Below are 21,103 nucleotides of genomic sequence, written 5' to 3'. Positions count from 1 at the left end.
AGCGAGGTAATATTATTATAGAATAAAAGCTTTGAATAAAGACACAGACTTAAGATCAAGAATAAGTCTAAGAAAGACGTGTGTATTAGTAAGACCAGAGTCTGTCTGCTTCTGCTGTTGCTGCAGATACCGGGTTCTTCAGGGTCTCTGAGCTTCTGTTCCGTTAAAACTAAACGCCGCGACGCTCTTATAGTACGCGCTTCGTATATCGACAAAATGTCTCTCAATCGCGCAGTTATTGCCGGTGTATCGATCCAACTTACACCCGAATCGGTATTTTGTCTTCACTAGTGCAAAATAAATTTCAAAAATAAATTAATTTAAATAATGTTTATTAGTTAATTATTTATTTAATTAATTAAAAGTGGATTTTAGTGTTTTTTTTTTTTTTACTTAATTTAAAATGTCATTTAGAAATTATGTAAGTATTAATTTCAAATGAAAAAATAATATAATTTAAAATTCAAATTAAAGTAATCCCGCGAATTGAATTTAAAAATTAAAATTCAAATCTTGTAATCGACGATAATTTAAATTAATTAATTTACAAAGTTATTCCTCAGTAAATTAAGAGTAAGACCAATTGAATTAAGAAATCCAATAAAAAGAAAAAAAAATCAATTTATTTTAATTTAATTTTATTAGCAATTCTCAGTTTATTGACCAAAGACACTAAGGAGTAATCAACTATTCCTGTCTATTAATTTAATTGATTACAAATAACTCAGCTGACACGTACCCCAGTTTCACAGCGTGATCTTAGTCAGCTAATTGATCCTTTCTGATCAACGTGTCCTGTGGGATCACCATCAATTAATCAAATCCACGTACGTTCAAAGCCAATAGCATTTTACATCCCCGGGCCACATTGTCAATAAAAAAAAAAAATAAAATTATGCCATGAAAATATTATAAAGTATATTTATTTTCTTGTGTTTATCAATTCGCGTACCGTGAAGTGAACGTCGACGGCTCGGGTGTTGAATAAAAACAACAAAAAATAAAAAAAAGGTTAACGAAGCGAAGCGAGGCATTTCGCCGGGTTATTAACCGTATTTACCCAGCAAACATTCTTCGACGATTCCCATCGTCTATACCGAAATATCTCAGCGAGGGCTATAAGATTTACCCCGACTAGCGACACAATTACTCTGTTATAAGTTCTGAAGTTGCTATTCTATATATATTTATATAAATGTGTTGATGTATTTCTAAGACAGAGAAATAATGAATACACGAGTGAATATATTAGTAAGTAGACTGCATTTTAACCCTTTCAAACCTGATTTTTTGTTTTTTGGAATTTTCATGAACCGATTTTTTTCCTGTTATAGTAGGTACTACTGAGTATGGAAATATTGAAAAAGCTTTTACGAAGTTTATAATGTTCGCAAACAGAAACAACCGTTTTTAGTTACGTAAATTTTTATTTTGCTATATTTATTTAACAAAACTTTAATGTCCTCAATTGTGCACGGTAGGTTTGAAAGGGTTAATGAGTAAAATAATACGAAATTAGGTACAAACATCGGAATAGATAAATTTGCTGGGCCTTTACCAAACGGCGCGTCAACTTGTCGCGTGTCTTAAGTTAACTTTTCAGCTAAACAACTAACCTATAGTACATACTAATGCAAATTTTAAACTCTTATCACGTCTTCCTTGGTACTGGGTACTAGATATTGAGCTTTAAATAGTTTAGTTTTTGTATTATGTAAGCTCGAACATAGATAATGATTTTAGTTTGGGGAAAAAATAAAATAATTAACGAGAAGAAGAAGTGGAGAAAGTGAAAGATGGGAAGACCTTTTTCCTATTCATTTAAGTGTCGAATTTCTTCATTTAGTTACTATGCGTGTCTTCCTTAAAATCTGGGGACTATGTAGGTCAGCTGTAAGATTGTTATATATTTTAGTGATGGAATATCGAATTGGGATAGAGGCGATGATTTATATATTTCATTAGTTTATTTTTGTTTTTTCATTAGTTTTATTTTTATTTATATTTTATGACTGAGTATTTTTAAATTTTTGGATGTGGATTTTTTTTTTTGAGTTTTTGGACTTAGAGATGATACTGTATAAAATCCGAGTGAACGCGAATTAAATGCGAAGTGACAGCAGAGGAAGATTGTAAATTTATTTGATCTTCTTGGAGTCAAATTTACTCCGAAGGGGAGTTTATCTTAAGGGAGGAAGCTGGGTTGAGATATAAAAAATAGAGCATATATTTTTTATTTTTTTTTTTTTTTTTTTCAGAGTAACTTCTTTAATAAAATTTTGAAAATTTGTGACATTATTAAGCATCATTCCAAGAATATTCTGCTAAATTTTCATTAAAAAATATTGAAAAATAAGCCAGTGGTGGTGGGGAGAGACGAGTCACTTGAAAAAAAGTCTCCATGTCGTAAGCAAGATAACCATGACTGTCTCACCTGAAATCAGAAAACCAAAAAGATTTCTTTAGTACAAAAGTTGACCTTAGATTTGAACAAAGGATTTTTTTTTTAATAACTACTTATTTTTTAATTAAACAAAAAGAACAATTTTTGGCAAAAATCCGAGTCTTTTGATTACACATTTACAAAAAATTCAAAAATAAATATTTTTTTGATTCCTTCGTTCAAATCCATCAAACTTATGTACTAAAGAAATCTTTTTAGTTTTTTGATTTCAGATGAGGCAGTCATAGTTATCCTGCCTACGGCATGGAGACTTTTTTTGAGGTGTCTCGTCTCTCCCCACTACCACTGGCTTATTTTTCAATATTTTTTAATGAAAATTTAGTAGAATATTCTTGGAATGATGCTTAATAATGTCACAAATTTTTAAAATTTTAATAAAGAAATTACTATAAAAAAAAAAAACTAAAAAATATGCTCTTTTTTTTTGTCTCTCAGACCAGCTTTCCCCCTTAATGTTGAAACTTCAGTTTGAAGTGAATGTGGATTTAAATAAATTCCAGATCACTTCTCTGTAGAGAAAAACTTCCTATGCACGTATGTAGAGTATTTTTTTGTACTCCGGAACTGAGAGTTACGGAGTAAATTGGGACTTAAATAAAATCCATAATCACGCTGAACTTACTCCCGATTTTACAGAGCATAGATTAGTTGACTTTAATTATATTAATTGTTCAAATTTTTTATTCATTTAAATCTGGCGGGATTTATAATTTAATTTCTTATTGGGTTTATTTATAATTAGCAAGCGCGTTGAGTAAATAATTAATCGGCATTGTGACTTAAAATGTATGACATATAAAGTTTTTTATTATTCTTGAGAGAAAAATATATGAAATGTATTTTTTTAATTTAATTATATTACGGAATTACGGACGAAAAATATGTAGAGATGATGGGGTAAAATGGGAAATTGAAAAAATTTCTATGCAATTTTATGTAAACACGGAATAAAATTTTCGAAAAAAAAATATTAAAAAATAAAAATGGTTTAAAATAATATTGAGTGATGGCATAAATCTGAGAGAATATATTTATACTGAAGAATATATAAAATATTACTGAAAAAAAAAAAAAAAAAAAGAAAATGATCTCACGTCTATCAAAACAGAGGCGAACTATAAATTTCTTGATAGATTATAAGGCTGTCAGTATCTGAGACACTAGAATCATCATTTATATTTATTATATATAGTGTTTTATATTTATTGTGGGTTTAGTAAATTCATAGCAAAAACGATTTATTTAAATTACAAAAACATATTAGTACAAAAAACTTTATGTAAATAAATCATGTGCTTTGATTTTTCTTGTCAATTATTCAAACATTTGTCCTGATTATTTTTTTCTAAAATATAATCAGTGTCCATTTCACTAAATAAAAACAAATGTAGCAAAATTGCAATTAATATCGATCGCTTGAATATCAATTATAGTACCCGGGTATAATGGACAGCAAATAGTGAAAATTATGATTATCATAAATTTCGTAGCAATACCCAATATTCGGGGTAAAACGAGCACTAAAAACAAATATGATAAAATAAATAAATTTTTTGATAACCCCATCAAGCCCCGTAAAAAAAAATTTTTAATTTTTGAAAAATAATTAAAAGTACGATACACTGTAAAAAAATTTTCAAAGTTAACGCAGATTAAATCCGGAGTGAAATTTACCCCGAAGAGTTTATGAATGGAAATAAAATCCAGACCACTCCGAAATCACTCCGTTAAAAAAAACAAACTTTCTATTTGCTCCGCACGGAGAAAAATGCAGATTAAAATAAAATAATAATTACAATCACAATGAAAAATTTGCTATCTCAAATAAAAAATTACAATCCATAAAAAAATTACGTTTTGTTGAAATTTAATTTTTTATTTTAATTATTACTATGTAGATTGTAATTTTCACTTATCATAATAATTACAATACAGCTTCGTTAAATTTTCGCTTGGAAAAAAATCAATATTTACTTATTCATATAAAAATAGTTCAATATTACAAAAAGTAGAAATTGTTATTAGAATTATTAAAAGTCAGCACATTAGTCGCAATTTTTGTTTCGTAGTCGATAAATATTACATCTCCAATGTAATTCTACGTAGGTACTGTACATTTTAGGTTGTCGGTAAGACAAATTGCTAGTCCGAGAGAGAATTACTATTTGAGATTGTAAAAATTACTACATGGAGAAAAAATTATAGTAACTGTTCCTAGTACGTTTATGGTAACATCATTATGGTAACAGTTCCCATACCGCATGTGAAAGAATCATGGTAATGATTACCATACTCATAGGAATAGTTCCCATAAGCAAATAGGAACCAATCCTATAACCACATTATAACGGTTCCTATAATATTATGGTAACCATTCCCCTAATATTATGGTAACTATTCCCATAATATTATGGTAACTATTCCCATAATATTATGGTAACCATCATCATAGTTACATGCTAACGATTACCATGATTCCATAGGGACTATTCCGATACCATATGGGAATTATACCCATAATTATGGGAATTATTACCATAATATATATGGGTGTCGTTCCTATAATCAACATTTGAAAAAAATTGGTTACCATGCAGTATAGGAAACATTCCCATAATATTATGGTAACTATTCCCATAATATTATGGTAACGATTACCATAATATTATAGTAACCATTACCATAATTCCATAGGAACTATTCCGATACCATATGGGAATTATACCCATAATTGTAGGAATGATTACCATAATATATATAGGTGCCGTTCCTATAATCAACATTTCAAAAAAACCGGTTACCATGCAGTATGGGAACCATTCCCATAATATATTGTAACTGTTACCATAATTTTCTCTCCATCTATCTGGATTGTAAAAATTACTCGGCAGAATACATCTTTCACAAAGCACGTTAACTAATATTTACTAAGTACACTAGTAAAAATTATTGGTACATTATAATTTTTATTTGTCGCTAGTAAATTTTATTTTGAATGCAGTAATTTTTATAATCAACAGAAATCATTATTCTAACTAATATGTTGTCATTTTTACTTTGAGTTTTGTACACGTTTTGATTTTTTTTAACGTTTCGATATTACTTCTCGGACTATAATTCTTTTTTCAAATTTAATAAAAATTACTTAATTTTTTTTTTCCGTACGTATATGGATTTTTTCTTTTAATAACTAAAACTTCAAGTGACGGAGTGAATTCGGATTTAAATAAAATCCGTAATCACTCCGAATTCACTCCCGATTTTTTACAGTGTAAAAATAAATGATATACGACAATTAAAATTTATATATAGATAAACTATTTCCGTAATTACTTTGTCGTGCCTCAGTTTTCTTTAGATAGTTATATATATAAACCTCAGGATATAACCTGAAAATCGATTTCTTCTCAAAGCAACATCGGATATCAAAGAAAATACATACATTTACCAATATATATATATATATATATATATAAATTTATCTTCATCTCTTGGTTGAATCCTGCCCAGGAGAAATGTAAATAACTTGAGCGTTTCGTAGAGCAGAAGAAGATGTGACGTTGGTTGGTTCTGCTGGTACTAGAGCTATACCGCTACTGAGAAAGTTTCATTGGGGGATAGCAATTGAAGGGGATATGACACGATACGAGTAGGAAGACACACCAGACAAGGGTATATATTCTTGGTAGTATGTATGCACTACGTGTGTTACACCGTTATACTTTGTCGATACAAGTATAGACATACATACATACATATATATATATATATATATGAAGTGGTTGATGGTGTTGTGTGGACGTCGGGCGTTTCTTTTGATTGACTTTAACCCCAAAGGGGTCGGGTACGCCACAGAGAGTTACTCTACAAGGTATAGTTGTAGTCTAGGAGAGTAGCAGTAGCTTTCACCCACACCTTCATCTACTACCGACACCTCCCTCACGTGCAAGACTAGATCCACGTCTACGGAACATTGCATTCATATTTAATGCATCGACGCTCGTGCAAGGGACTACATAATACCCAACTACGAGCTTCCGATTCGCTTTTCTCTCTCACATTACATTACATTACATGTCTTACTCCATTCTTCCCTCTCTACTTCTTCTTATTCTCTCACTCTTTCCATTTTTATTTATTTATTTATTTCTTTTTTTCTTATTTTTATTTTGTTACGTTATCCGACGTGTTTATAAAAGACTAAACAAAAAATACACCGCAAATATATAAGCTTACACGTGAGATTTTTTTATTGCCCTGCTGTATTTTTTATTAAAATGTTTTTTCTTTTTTTGTTGAAACTTTTAAACGCGGCTTGTATTAATAAATATTTTGTTTTTCATGATAGTTTTATTGGGATTAAAAAAAAAAATATAAATTAATATATTGAAGTTTATTTAAACTTTTTGTCGTATTTTCTATGGTATTTTTTTTAATCCTGCTCGTTTCTGTATGGATCAGGTTCAAAAGAGCAAAGAGAGTAAAAGTAAGATAAAGAATACGAGAGGGAGAGAGAGAGTTTGCTAGACTTAGTAGTGCAAAGTGTCGGAAGTTTTCCAATTACAAAGCTTAGCCGTCGAAACACCTCACGATTTTCTATTCTCACTTTGACAACTTGTAAAATAACCGTCTTCAAACTCAAACAGAGATAAGGATTCGCTGATACTCAATGGAATCAGCTGCCAGAGGTTTCTACCTCGAAATTTATCTCCATTTTGTTTCTTGTTCTTCCAATAGCTTTTATTGCTCAATAACTAATTATTTTCTAGACAAGTCAATTAAAAAACCATTCGTTTTACAAATGACCCATCGATTTTTTTTTATTTTTTACAAACTCTAGTATTTTTAAAAATCTTTCAGAGTTGATTGTTTATGAAAATTAATCATTTTATTAAATGAGTCTTAATTACACTGTAAAAAATCGGGAGTAAATTCGGAGTAATTACAGATTTTATTTAAATTTAAATTCACTCCATCAGTCAGAGTTCCGAAGTTTTAAAAAAAATCATTCCGCATACTGAGTAAATACAGAGTTTAATTTTCCAGAGGAGTGATTTCGAAATGAACTGGAGTTCATTTAAATTTGGATTCACTCTAAACCGGAGTTTCAATATTAAAATAAACTCCGCTTATGAGTGAATTTTATTCCAAGGACATTAAATAAATACACAGTCATTCGCTTCGAATTAACTCCGGATTTAATTAGCATTCACTCCAAAAATTTTTTACAGTTCATCGCTCAATGTCCAAAATAGGAGTTTAAAATTAAAAATTTTTATTAAATTTAAGTAAGGTAAAAGGCTCGATACCCGCTCACTTTTCATTGGAGTGAGATTAAATCACTCAAAATAAATTAATAAATAAAATTAAAAACCATATTTTTTTTATAGTTATTTTTTGAAGTTTCGAGTATTAGAATAAAATTTTAGTTTGAAGAATAATCTTGATAATTAATTATTAATTTTTTAAATAATGTCCTTGAGTGTACCCATAGTCGCTCACTAAAAGTTGTCATGTACCATTACTCGATCAACACATGGCCCAATAGTCGCTCAAAGACAATATCAATTAAACTATCATAAATTTATTGATTTGGACAAATAATTTATAAATTATATTACTTTATTCTTTTATAATATAAAATTTCATGAATTTTAAAAGTGTATTTAATAAGATATAGTTATAACAATTCTTAAAAAATTTGACGTAATCTAAATTTAATCTAACGAATGAACGTTAAAGTAAAAAATGCCCGGCTGAGCACGATTTTGAAAACAGTAATTTAATTTAAATTTATAATCTATTATAAAATAATTTGATACATTATATTTAAATATATTTAGATTCACAAATAATTATTTATCAATAATAATTTTTTAGTTGTAATTTTTTTTTATAAAAATTATAAAAACGCATTGAACAAAAGTGAGCGACTATTGGTACTGAGCGGGTATAGGAGCTTTTACTTTAGACAAAATATTTTTATTACAGAAAATTAATATAATTTTACAGTAAATATTTTTTAATTAAATTTATTTTGATAAACTTTAATTATTTACTCAGAAACTGTTGATGTTTGAGCGACCGGATACGTATAGAGTGTTCAAATAGTTATTTTAAAGTTTACATCCGAAGATTATTAATTTCTGTTTATTTTAGAAGCAAGCTCATTACTGCCGGATAATTAGTTTAGGTTTGATTATGATAAAATTAGTTCATAAATTTAGTTAATCGATCATTACTTCCTTCCGGTACGTTTTTAATTTTTTTTTCAAACAAAAACACATATTAGTTCGCGGATTCAAAAAATTCTGTCTGTTATTTGATTAGTAGTCAATATTTCCATGAACACTATTTTTTTTTCAGTTGCAAGAATGTTCAACAAAATAATTTTTGAAATAAATTTAGTTACAAATTAAAAAAAAATACAAGTGTTGAAAATGTGCAGTAACTATTGCGTCTTATTATAATATTTTTTTAACCTTGATAAATATTTAAATATTTTTATCCAGAAAAAAATTTCGTAAAATTATAAAAAAAATAAAAATAAATTTTTTTGTCTTTTTAAAAAGTTGCAGTCCCATAATAATAAAATAATCAAATTTTTTTAATGGAACATTTTTTTTATACTCATTAAATTAAAAAAAAAATTACAAAGTTCTGGTTAATTATAAAATAAAATCGTAATTTGATTATAATTTCCAATATAATTAAAAATTTCAAAATTTTTCTCGTAATTAAAAAAATTTTTTTTTTATTTAATTTATTATCAATAAATTTGACAAAAATGTATATATATACATATGGAAATAATATAAAACTGCAAAATAAAAAAAAAAAAAATTAAAATTAAAACCCTTCCGTAAATTGTAGGCTGCCGCGCGAATAATTAAAAAATAAAGACCTTTTTAAAACAAAAATCTAAAAGTAAAATGGAATAAATTAATTAAATCTCCATTGATATTTATATTTATATTATTTCGTAGTGTTTATCTCAGTACGTAATGCTGGTGTATTGATATAAAAAGAGTTAAAAAAAAAAATTGGCTCAGTACCAAAGTCCAAACTATATAAAATAACTCTTGGCCAGTGTACCGATGAGAATTGTTGAAACAGTATAATGCCTGCTTTTATCGTGTAAACAGTAGCGTATTCTCTCGCGTGCAGATCAACTGACAAATACATTGCAAATAGATCTCCATCAGTTCATCCATTAAATGAATAAAAAAAAAACTTTAAAAAAACATGCATAATTTATTTACGCGGACATCCATCATTTGTCCAAACAACAAAATCATTTCAGCTATTTTTATAATTTTCTTTTTTTATTTTACATTATTATTATTACAATTGTATCTCAGAAATATGAAATTGATAAAAATAATAATATGGATATCTGGGAAAAGGAAATGCATGGAAAGAAATAAGAAAATATATATCGGACGTATTTCTCGATGAGTGCACTCGGTGTTGGAAATGGAAATGGGACTGCTGTACTACTGCTGTAGTTTAGGAGTAGGGAGTTTGGATGTATGTGGTGAAGCAAATGTGGCTGAGAGCCGTCGACGAAGAAGCCATCATCATCCCCAGGCTCTGGAAACCACTGTCGGACTTGCGGCAACGAATGCAGAGCTTCAAGTTTCTCTCTTTATCTCTTTGTCCTCGTCCACTTACTCTAGTTCACTGTACAGCCCACCTACATATATATGTATATATACATATACATAAATGTATAGATTGTAGAGTTACATAGAAACTACTTGCTCTCATCGTCTAGTCGTTGAATCGATCCATGCGGCTCGCCGAAGTTGTCCCACGAGGTCCTGAAAATAACCCAATGACTTAACTTAATTTTACCATATAATCTTTACAACTATTTTCTTAAATGTTTCTTACATTAACGTAATTATCTTTATATCTTTACCACGTAATAAATAAATCCAAAATATTTTACATTTTTTAGTTGTGATACTGGTTAACCGACGTCTAATAATTTTTGAAATTTTTTTACAATGATAAATTATAAAAAAAAAAACATTTCAAAAAATTGCACCTGTAGTTTTTTTAATTTTCTACATGTGCATATTTTTATTTTTACTTTTTTTTTGTAATTTACTTGTTGAAAAAAATCAGAAAACTTCTAATTGTCTACTAACTTGTGATACTGAAGTCAGCAATCGTTAAATAATTTTTGAAATTTTTTTACAATGATAAATTATAAAAAAAAAATATTTGAAAAAATTGCACCTATAGTTTTTTAAATTTTCTACATGTGCATTTTTTTATTTTTTTTTTTTTTTCTAAATTAAATTGTTAAAAAAAAAAAAGTCAAAAATTCTCAATTGTCTGCCAACTTCAGGATCATTTTTAATTGAGCTTCGGGATTATCATCGTGATTTTTTTAAACTTATTTCAGTTGTAAAATTCAAAACCAGACTAAATTTGTTCTCTAAAAACTTGAAATTCAAAAATCAACGAAGTTTTAAAAAAAAAATTTGAGCCGATTTTGCTTTTCCCAAATTTTCTGTTTTAAAAAAGGGGACTCATTTTTCTCTCTTCAATTGCACAATTTATAAGAATGGAATAAAAAAATTTAGCTGATTATATTTCTGATATATTTATTAATAATCAGAATATTTTGAAAACCTGATAACACGAATTGATTGGCGTTAAAAAAAAAAGTTGATATAAATATTGACACACAAATTTTTCGTTATCAATTTTATTTCCGATCCGATTTATCAGTAGTTTTTTACAACCGCTTGCCTATTAAATTCCCGATCAATCCAGCCATTTATTCCCAATCTCCAATAACGCAAACAAGCGAAGAAAAAAATACGTGATTCAAAAATAATGAATTGGCGCTTTGTGACTATTATTTCACATGTGATGTGCCTCGGGTGTTTACTTAACGCGGGAATGAATGAAAGACTCAACTTCTATCTTTCAATCCACTGGCGCCTAAACATTTTCACCGCCAACACAGTCCACACATCCATACACTCTACTCACTTACTCTTACTCTTTTACACACTTAAATCAATGCATACATACAGTCAAGTTTAAAACTAAAATCTATGTAACAAAGCTAATGTGTAATGTGTACACAGTAGTAAAGTTTCGTAAAGTTGGCAAGACTACTAGATGGCTGCACTACTTACTCCCTATACACTTTACTTACTTACTGAATCGATGTAGTAAAAGCGATAATAGATATCGTAACAGATTATTCTGCTTGGCAACCCTTTAACTTATACATTTCATTTTTTTAATTTTACTACGGATTACTACTTTTAAAAAATACGGATTTGGCGGTCATTTTTTTTTTTTTTTCTTTAAACTTTTTCTTTTTTTTTTTTTGCAGATTAGCGAGTAAAATGTTACGGATTTAAATCTAGTTTTATTTTCTAAATTAACATTGAAAGTACTAGTGGACTATGTATAAGAATTAGATATATATGTATATATTAAAAGTGTGCGAAGCATTAGAGCTTACGAATTATTTGTAAATTACTGTAAAGAACTTTTTATTATTTATCATATGTGAGTTCAAATATTCAAAAATTCAAATTCGAATGTTTTTTAAATTTTCGCGCGCTTGAAAAAAATTGGCAATTTTTTTCAAATTATTCCTGCCTCCCATATATATTTCATGCATAGTTAAAGCATTAAAATATAACTAAGGCCAGGGTTTTTCCTTAATTAAAAAATTGACAATTAATAATTAATTATGTCAAATTTTTGATATTACGGCAAAAAGATCAGTCGTACGGAAAAACTTTTTAAATAAAAGTTGTTCAAAATTTAATTTTGTAAAAAAAATGTCTCTTATAATTTTTTCCTAAGACTAATATTTTCATTGTAATTTCAAAATTAAGATTTTTATAATTAACCAAAATTGGAATCATTCATTATGAATCTTAATTTTAGAATTACGGTGAAAATATTGGTCGTATAAGAAAATCATAAGAGATATTTTTTTTCAAAAATTAAATTTCCTACAACTTTTGTTTGAAAACTTTTTTTATAAGACCAATATTTTCGCCGGAATATCAAATATTTGAACGATTTATTTCAAAATTAAGACAAAAATCTTGTCCCTAAATATAACTAAAATAAAATCTGCATAGCAGTTGATCCTTTACACAGAAAACAAAATTCCTTGGCGCAAGAAAAATTTTTCATCATGAATTGAAAATAAAATTTTTTATTGGGTAGTGCAAGAAATTTATCTTCGTCCCAAAAAATTTTTTTTTGCTTCTAAAAAATTTTATTTTTAATTCATAACTCAAAAAATTTTTGGTGCCACAAAATCCTTTATTTCTGTGTAAGTTTGTGGCACCAACCTAAATATTAACTTGAAAACATCAACATCTAATGAAAACTGTATTTTCAAAAATCAGACTAAAGTTACCAACATTTTTTTTTAAATCTCCAATTTTCCTAGTAGAAATTCCAAAAAAAGCAAAGGCAAATGATATTTGAATAGATGTAAGAATTCTTAAGGAAAGCATTAGATTTTGAGAATAAGGAGGAGAATGAGAAGGTTTAAGGTATAAAGTGTATAAGGACAGAAGTGAGGTAAAGGGTTTTCTCCTTAGAGAAGGTATACACTACTGTCCCAATTCCATTATCGCCACGAATAGCATTACCATAATAACGATGAGCGGCGCACACGGAACTACTCGAGGCTCAACTCGTTACTCCACACTCGACACACTTAGAAAAGCACACGTATGTTGCATGCAAGGCAAGCTAAACGAGGCCGGGGATGAAATTGCCATGTGGATATAAGCGAACACACACATTTGTATCTGGAGTATTCAGCAATGTCTTGTGGAAAACGGTTTCGCGCGTTTCAATCTCGTACTTACTCTCAACTCCACTAAATCCTCTATCTACGACCCGCATTCTCAATTGTTGTTTCTGAGGCTGTTTAATTTTACTCATCATTCCTCTGTATTTTACTATTGTATCATTAGTTTACTTGTGATCTTCCAGTTGTTTACATATATATATATATACATATATATACATATTTTTTTTTTTTTATAATAAATATTTATGAATGTTCTTTAAGTCGGTATCTCAAGTGAACAGGCTACCAGTTGTCAGCAATAGTCCAAGATCTTCGAATCGATACTCGATATTCATGATGATGGGAAACCCTCGAAAATATTCGGTTCGTTGAATTCGAGTAGCCTTTACTTGAAGAGAGTGTACTTGTATTTAAGTTTGCCAGAGGGTAAATATGATACTTTATACTACAACTATACTTACATCATACTCTACTCTTAGGATGTATGTACACATTATTTATTTATTTATTTTTTTATTATTATTATCATCATTATTATTGTTATTATCCGTGCAGACGTAGACCAGCAGATGGACGTCATCATGTCAGAATATTTTTCCAACAAGATTTAACTTTTTTTTTCCTCCTCTTTATTTTTTCAACAAGAGCTTTGTAGACATAATAGCATATTATAAATATTTTATATTTTTTTTCAGTTGTTTTAGTTTGCGATGGAATTACACGAGTTTTATATTAAATTAGATGGGAAAAATGATAATAATAATAATGATACTAATAGTATTGAAACAAAAAATAAAAAAAGTATAAGAGGGAATTTAAAAATTTATATAAATCGATAATTTTATTGTGACTTGTAACTCACCCGTTATATCAAAGATGTACACTCTGCAGTACAGAGTACGGAGTTGTAAAACAGAGAGGCTAATACTCCCTACAGGCAAACTCCGGTCATCTATTTATGACGACGGGCAAAATGCCAAGCTTATGTTAATTGAGTCAAATGGACTTTCTTTTCGATAAAAAAAAATTTTATTCATTTTAATTTTTACTATTTTTTGCGATGGTTCATACAGACCTGCCAGCTATTTTGTAAGAGTTGTTATTGGGTTGCATGGAGCTTTAGTTGACATTCTTGGACTTTCTTTATCTCAAATTTTTTATAAAAAAATTATAACAGCTGTGCAAACTGAGTGATTTAGAAGAGGGCAAAAAGATGACATACAAGTTGAAATTTAAATTTAAAGTGAAATATGATCGCGGTAACTCGTTGGCCAGAGCACCTGTCGGGTCAACAGAAGGTCGATGGTTCGAATCCGACATGGAGTTTTTTTTCACCTTGAATTCAGATTAAATTGTTTTTACTTCCTGGTTTTTATTTGGATCTTGGTTACTTTAAATTAGAGGGATAATTATAATAATTATCTTGAAGCCTGCATTCAAAAATTGTTGATTTTTGTGTATTTTTGACGCTGGCTCATTACTGTCGGATAATTAGTCTAGATTTAATGATAATTTTAAAGTTTAGTCATAAATTTAAATAATCGATAGCATTTCTGGATGATCCTGAACTTAACAGACAATTAAAAATTTACAAATTTTGTTTTCGATGATTTAATTAAAAAAATCGAAAAAATGCACATGTAGAAAATTAAAAAAACTACAAGTGCAATTTTTTAAAATAATTTTTTTTTGTTAATTTATCAATTTTTAAAAAATTCAAAATTGAATAGACGTCAGCTAACTTCAGTATCACCATTTCCAGTACGGTTTTCTTAATTGAAGTGGATCAAAATTCGATCACGGACAATTTTTACTGCAGATTTAAAAAATATTTTGGAAACGTACTCAATAAAAAATTAAAAAAAAAAAAGGAGTGAGAATGTAGCAGACATCAGACAAATTTAAAATTATAAAATAGCTGCCGAAGTGAGGTGCAAAAAATTTTTCGATCGTAAAGCACTCTCTGATACTTCGCATCATGAGTCGTGCAATAAATAGGGTAAATAATTAACAAAATAATATTTATAAAAAATGCATTTATTAATTTCAAAATTTTGTAAATGCGCATTTTTTTGAATTTTATTTTAATAATTATTTACTCGATTTATTAGTAATTTTAAATTTGTCTGATATCTGCTACATTCAATGATACGGAAGTTAGCAGACTTCTGATAGTTTTTAGACATTTTTAAAAATGACGAATTAAAAAAAAAAAATATTTTGAAAAATTGCACTTATAGTTTTTTTAATGTTCTACATGTGCATATTTTTAGTTTATTTTTTTTTTTAAATTAAGTTGAAAAAAAAATTTACAATTTATCAATGGTCTGTTAATTTCAAAATCATAATTAATTGATCAATTTAATTTTCATAATTTATACTCCTAATTATTATAAAATATGAATATTATTTCTAGTAAAATTCAGTAAAATTTTTTGAAAAGAGTAATAATGATCTGATAGCGAAGGTCTGCTGGTAAATTGATTGTCCCACTTACACCTTCTATAAGCTATCGATTTTCTCGCAGTCTTTATTCCGTATTTGTAACGTCAATCAAATAATCATTTTCAATAGAATATTGGCTTCCATTAAAATTTAGCAGTACACATTCACATAAATATGTAGGTGAGACTCCATCAAGCCATTTTATAAATCGTAAAAAAAAAATCATGGCAATAAAAGTGACGTAACGTTTAATATAAATTTATAATGAAGAAAAAAAATGGTAAAATAAATAATATATTTTGGCAAGTTACCCACGGTCTATTATCATCCATCGAGGAGGTCAATTGTTGAATTTAAAAGCTGACTGAATCGATGTACATAAATCATTTAAATGAAAGCAACCAGCGTATTTTATGTTGATGGACTCGAAATAATAATAATAATAATAGTGATATATTGAGTATATAATAAGAGGCGTTAGAGAATAAATGAAATTAATAAAATAAAATTTGCTGTAAATTTATACAATAGAGACATTAATGTCAATTATTATTTATTTATTTATTTATTATATTTTATTTAATATTGCAGAGTGATTTGGGGTACAGACCACGAAGCAGTGCCAGCGTAAGTGGAGTAACAAGAAATTCAACTAGCACTAGTTCTAGTACCAGTAGTTTAGGTGGTTATCGACCAAGTTACTCTACGAGCCTTGGATCTGCTCGAGTATCAGCAGCTTCTTCAAAAGACAGGGCAATTACTTCGTCTTCGGGTTATAGAAATTCGGGATTATTGAAACGGACTGATGATAAATCCTATAAGCTTCCAAGTATATTTATTTTATTATATATTTTTATTTTTTAATTATTTTATATTTGATTTTTTTTTTCATTGACTTTAATTTTATATCCGTAGATAAAAATGAAAAAAGTATAGGAACGACTCTGCTAGAAAAGTATTCTTATCCCGTAACAAAAACAAGCCCACGTATATCATCAGTGCTTGAGAAATATGGGGAGCGCGTTGGTGACAAGAGCCGTGAATCTGAGACAGCATCGTCGCGTTATGTCAACAGTTCATATCGCGCTGGATTACGTGAAAATGAACAAGACAAGAGTAGTGAAAAAAATACAGGAAATGATAATTCTGTAAATTCTAGAACTTCATCTACTAATTCGAATTCTCAAAGGACTAATGCAACTTTGCCAAGAAGTTTCACTTCAACTTCAACTCGTGAACCGAGTCCTGACACTTGCCTCCAAAGGACAAAGCCAACCTCGTTTAAAATTCAAGGCAGAATTACAAATTATGGACAAACTGGAACTTCCTGTAAGATATTAACCATAATTTCATTTCATTCATTTTATATTTTCATTTTTTTATTACTGATATTTTTAACAGAAACTTTATTTTAAACTCTTTTATCTTCCAATCAAAGAGATTGCTACTATTTAAATAGTCCAGAGTATGTCCGTTTATATCAACTTTCATATATTTAAATAATTACTGATGAACTTGAAAAAAAATCTGAAACATGATTGACCCTGTAGACCAACCCTAAAACTTCCCGCTGTTTTCGAGTTTGAAAAAGTTTTTGTCGGTAAACTTTTGAACGACGAGGTCAAAAAACGCTTGGACCGAAAAAACATATCGACGATATCTTTAGAACAAATCGATCGATTGTTGAGACTTAGATTTGATCAAACTTAGAAACAAAACGATCGAGTTATGCAACGAAAAACTTAAAAGAAAAATGATTTTTTAAATTTTATTTTTCGTGTAACTTGTAAATTACTCGAACGATCGACTACAAAATCTAATCAATTCTAAGTTTGAGGGCTTTCGATTGCCGCCAAAAAGTTCAAAGCGGTTAATTCATTCCAAAGATATCGTCGGACAAAAAAAATTTGCGCACACACACACACATACACGCGCGCAGCCGGATGTCAAGCTGGAAATAGTCGGAATATATGTTCTGCACCTTAAAACGCCAAGATCTGATGAAAACTCGATTTTCAAAAATCGAACCAAAACCAATAACTTCTCTTTTATTTTAATTTTAAATTTTCTTGGCGGGAAGTTTAAAATTACAAAATAATAAAAATATTTTTGTGTCATAATCAAAAATTTTTAATAAAAATTGAGTAGAGTTTTAAATATTTAACTGGTTATGAAATTTGTCATCAAATTCAATTCAATTTTCAAAATTCAAAAATTTCTATTTTTTTTTTTTTTTTTTATATGTTGGGTATCAAATTAAAGCTTAAAACCAATAGATTCTCATCATATATTTTTAATAGTTTAGTTGGTTGAAAAATTCAATGAAGCTTTATAAATATTTCCTTGAACTTGGAAATATAAAAAAAAAATATGTAATAAACTTATAATAAACTTCTCTGTAACTTTTATCGAGAAGGTATTAAAGCTCTATTAAAAAATATATATGCTATTTTATAATCAAATTTTCCAAAGTTTGCATGAAAAAGCCATATTTTCTCACATCAAAGGTTGCAATCTCCTTGAACTGATAGAATAACTAAATAAAAAAATACCAAGTAACAATAAGTAATTATGAAACTAATATTAATGTTTGATCATTGAAGCTGAAACACCAGTAACTTGCAAGTTTACCAACTCCTCGAGGCTTGCTTCCTCAACGACGAGTCATAATGGAGCTGAGAGAAGTGGAATACCCATAGGCCACCCCCATCCTGCTGGCACTACTCCGCCTTCACCTTCTCCTGGTACTTGTACTTCTACAACAACAACTACTCCATCTGATAGACTGTTGTCTTCATCATCAACGATGAAAACTATTACTCCCGTGCTTGATCCCGACGGAGAGCACAGCAACAAAGCCATTGAATCGGCAAATATCATGCAGTCAAACTCCATTGATGTTAAAAATGTAATTGAAGCTAAAGGTAAAGATAAAGATAAAGATAAAAATGAAAATGGAGATAGAGATGATGATTATGCGGATGAAGTTGAGCGGAATAGAGCTAAAACAAATAGTAATATACGTAATGCGGATAATCCACAAGAGACTGGAGAAGAAGATACTGTCAAGCTAGTTACTGTCACTGTCGTGTCACGAGGGACGTCCCCAGGTCCCGCGGGACCCGCGACGTTTATCCGCTCGAGAAGAGTCGACGTAGCCCGCACAATACAGAAAGAAATAACCCGTATTATTAGAAAAAACCAAGAAACCAAAGACGTTGGCATGCAGAGCGATCGTATGGATGACACTGCCAGATATTCCCGTTACGCAAGCACAAGATCATCGCCTTGGTCTTCAACCGGCTCGTCGTCATACCTCGACAAATTTTCATCTTCAGGTTCTTATTCGAGAACTTATGACTCAAGTGGTAGCAGAGTCAGCAATTTCGGGTACAGACAACCGGCTGTTACAGAACCCTCTTCTTCTTCACCTTCTTCTTTACCTCATTCTTCAGCTCCAACTCCTACTCCTACTCCTACTCCTACTCCTCCACCTTCATCGTCTTTTTCTCCTTCGACATCTCGACAAAATGAAGCTCATTGTAAAAATACGAATGCTAAATCTGACGTCGACATAAAAGAAACTCAAGCTAAAGTTAATTCTTTATCTAGCAAAATATCACCGAGTCCTCCCTCGGCTGCATCACCACCAGTAACACCATCAGACTGTACAAAGTGTAATTTATCACATAACGAACTAGAAAATGAAATATCAACGTCAGAAAAAATAAAATTATCTCAGGAAAAAGAGCAAGCGCGCGAGATACTAAAACGCGAAAACTCTGTTAGTTCCGCAGCTTCCTCCCCCTCTTCATCGCGACGACAGTCGCTGTCGCGTCAAGATGCTGTTATGACACCCAAGTCTATATCGCGTAATGGCTCAGCGAAGAGCTTTAAACATCAACCTCAACAGCAACAACAGCAGCAACATCAGCAGCAACGTCAAATGACATCGCCGGGAGTAAAATCCGAGTCGGATAGCGGGACTGTCAGTTTGCCAACTGGCAAATCCAAGTCTGCATCAGCTAGCTCTCTGACGAGTCATAATGCAAAAATAAGAGCTCCCTCAGTGACGCACTCGCACTCGCAGTCACAAAAATCAACTTCTACCGATGCGGTCACATCGTCATCCGCGGTAACAACTAACTCGCGAAGTGGTTCTGCTAACGCACGTGGTAAGCCTCCAGTTCCCAAAAGTAGTGACAGTGCAAGTATGAAGAGTTCGACAAAATATGTAAACAAGGACTTCCGTAAATCGGCGCTCAATATGCCGGATGCGAGTGACAGAAATAAATTAAATCGCAAGAGAACAAAAAGTTCACGCAGCGGTTCGGTCAGTTCTCAAGATGACGCTAAAAATAATAATAATTGTAGCAATGGAAATGAAACAAGTGGTTCGAGTGGTGCTAAAACAAGTCACATACCTCGTATCAGTGGGGGTAATTTGAAAAACGGGTCCAGCAGCCCGTGCCCTACGTTACCGTGTCTTGTTATTTATAATAAATTACGAAGTAATTCAGAGTCTCCTGTGAGACGCAAAGCCAGTGTCTCTTCTTCACGAACTAGCGCAGCCTCTGATTCTTCTTCAAGTTCGTCTTCTTCCTCCTCCTCTTCGTCTTCCTCATCCTCATCCTCGAGCAGTGACGAAGATCGAGTGAGATCAGAACCAAATCGAAGGAGACGTAGAAGCAAGACCTCGACCTCAAGCTCTAGACACGATAGACGTGAAAAAAATAACGCCAGTAAAGTTGTCAGTGCAAGCTCCTCCAGGACAAGTGTATTGGCTTTGTCTACTGATGAATTGTCCCTGGGTATGGACAAACCGCGAGCCGCTTCCTCCTGTGGTAGTGCCAGAAGTGAAAAATTAAAGAGCGACGAGGCGAAAGCTTTTCTTATTCGTACATTGACGCCGGTTACCAATTTGTTTAAACCCAAAGACGAGGACACTACCAGGTCTGACAGCTGCTGGAGCAAAAAAGACACCGGGTCACGCAGACGATCGATACGTTCCTCTTCAGTGTCAAATCCCGCTTCACAAAACCTTACTATCAGTACCAGTTTAAATTTATCTGAAAGTAATAATAATAATAATAATAATAATAATAATAACAGTAACAGTTGTGGTGGAAGAGAAAATGAGACATTGAAAAGACAATATTCTGGAGAAAAACCCTGGTGGATGGACGCAAACTCAGACAATGTACCTGAGGGGATAGAACGTGTCAGTGTCTGCCAAGATGAAATAAGTCAGGAGACAACTGTCAGCACTAATTTGCCTGATGATGGTAAGTTATTTAATATATTATAATTTTATTAGACTTAATTAAATTAAGTTTTGCTGAATGTCTAAGTATCAAGATACTCTAGAGTTCCAG

The 21,103-nt window shown here is 30.3% G+C and overlaps 1 protein-coding gene across 4 annotated transcripts in view; it reads left to right on the top strand.

Annotated features, from left to right (window-relative positions):
* Positions 1 to 207: 207 nt before the first annotated feature.
* LOC103576860 (FH1/FH2 domain-containing protein 3) overlaps positions 208 to 21,103 on the top strand; it is a 167,818-nt gene continuing 146,922 nt past the window's right edge. For all 4 annotated transcript variants that reach the window (XR_008404178.1, XR_001345409.2, XM_053741665.1 and 1 more), the window contains exons 1-4: positions 208 to 421; positions 16,320 to 16,557; positions 16,644 to 17,057; positions 18,332 to 21,013. Coding sequence is in view for 2 of the 4 variants with exons in the window: in XM_053741665.1 (XP_053597640.1) it covers positions 404 to 421; positions 16,320 to 16,557; positions 16,644 to 17,057; positions 18,332 to 21,013 (3,352 nt within the window). In the remaining 2 variants the exon portion in view is untranslated. The remainder of the gene's footprint in view (positions 422 to 16,319; positions 16,558 to 16,643; positions 17,058 to 18,331; positions 21,014 to 21,103) is intronic.

The sequence above is a fragment of the Microplitis demolitor genome, chromosome 1 (genome assembly GCF_026212275.2).
Source record: "Microplitis demolitor isolate Queensland-Clemson2020A chromosome 1, iyMicDemo2.1a, whole genome shotgun sequence".
Lineage (NCBI taxonomy): Eukaryota > Metazoa > Arthropoda > Insecta > Hymenoptera > Braconidae > Microplitis > Microplitis demolitor.
This window is presented reverse-complemented; position numbering and strand designations above follow the sequence as displayed.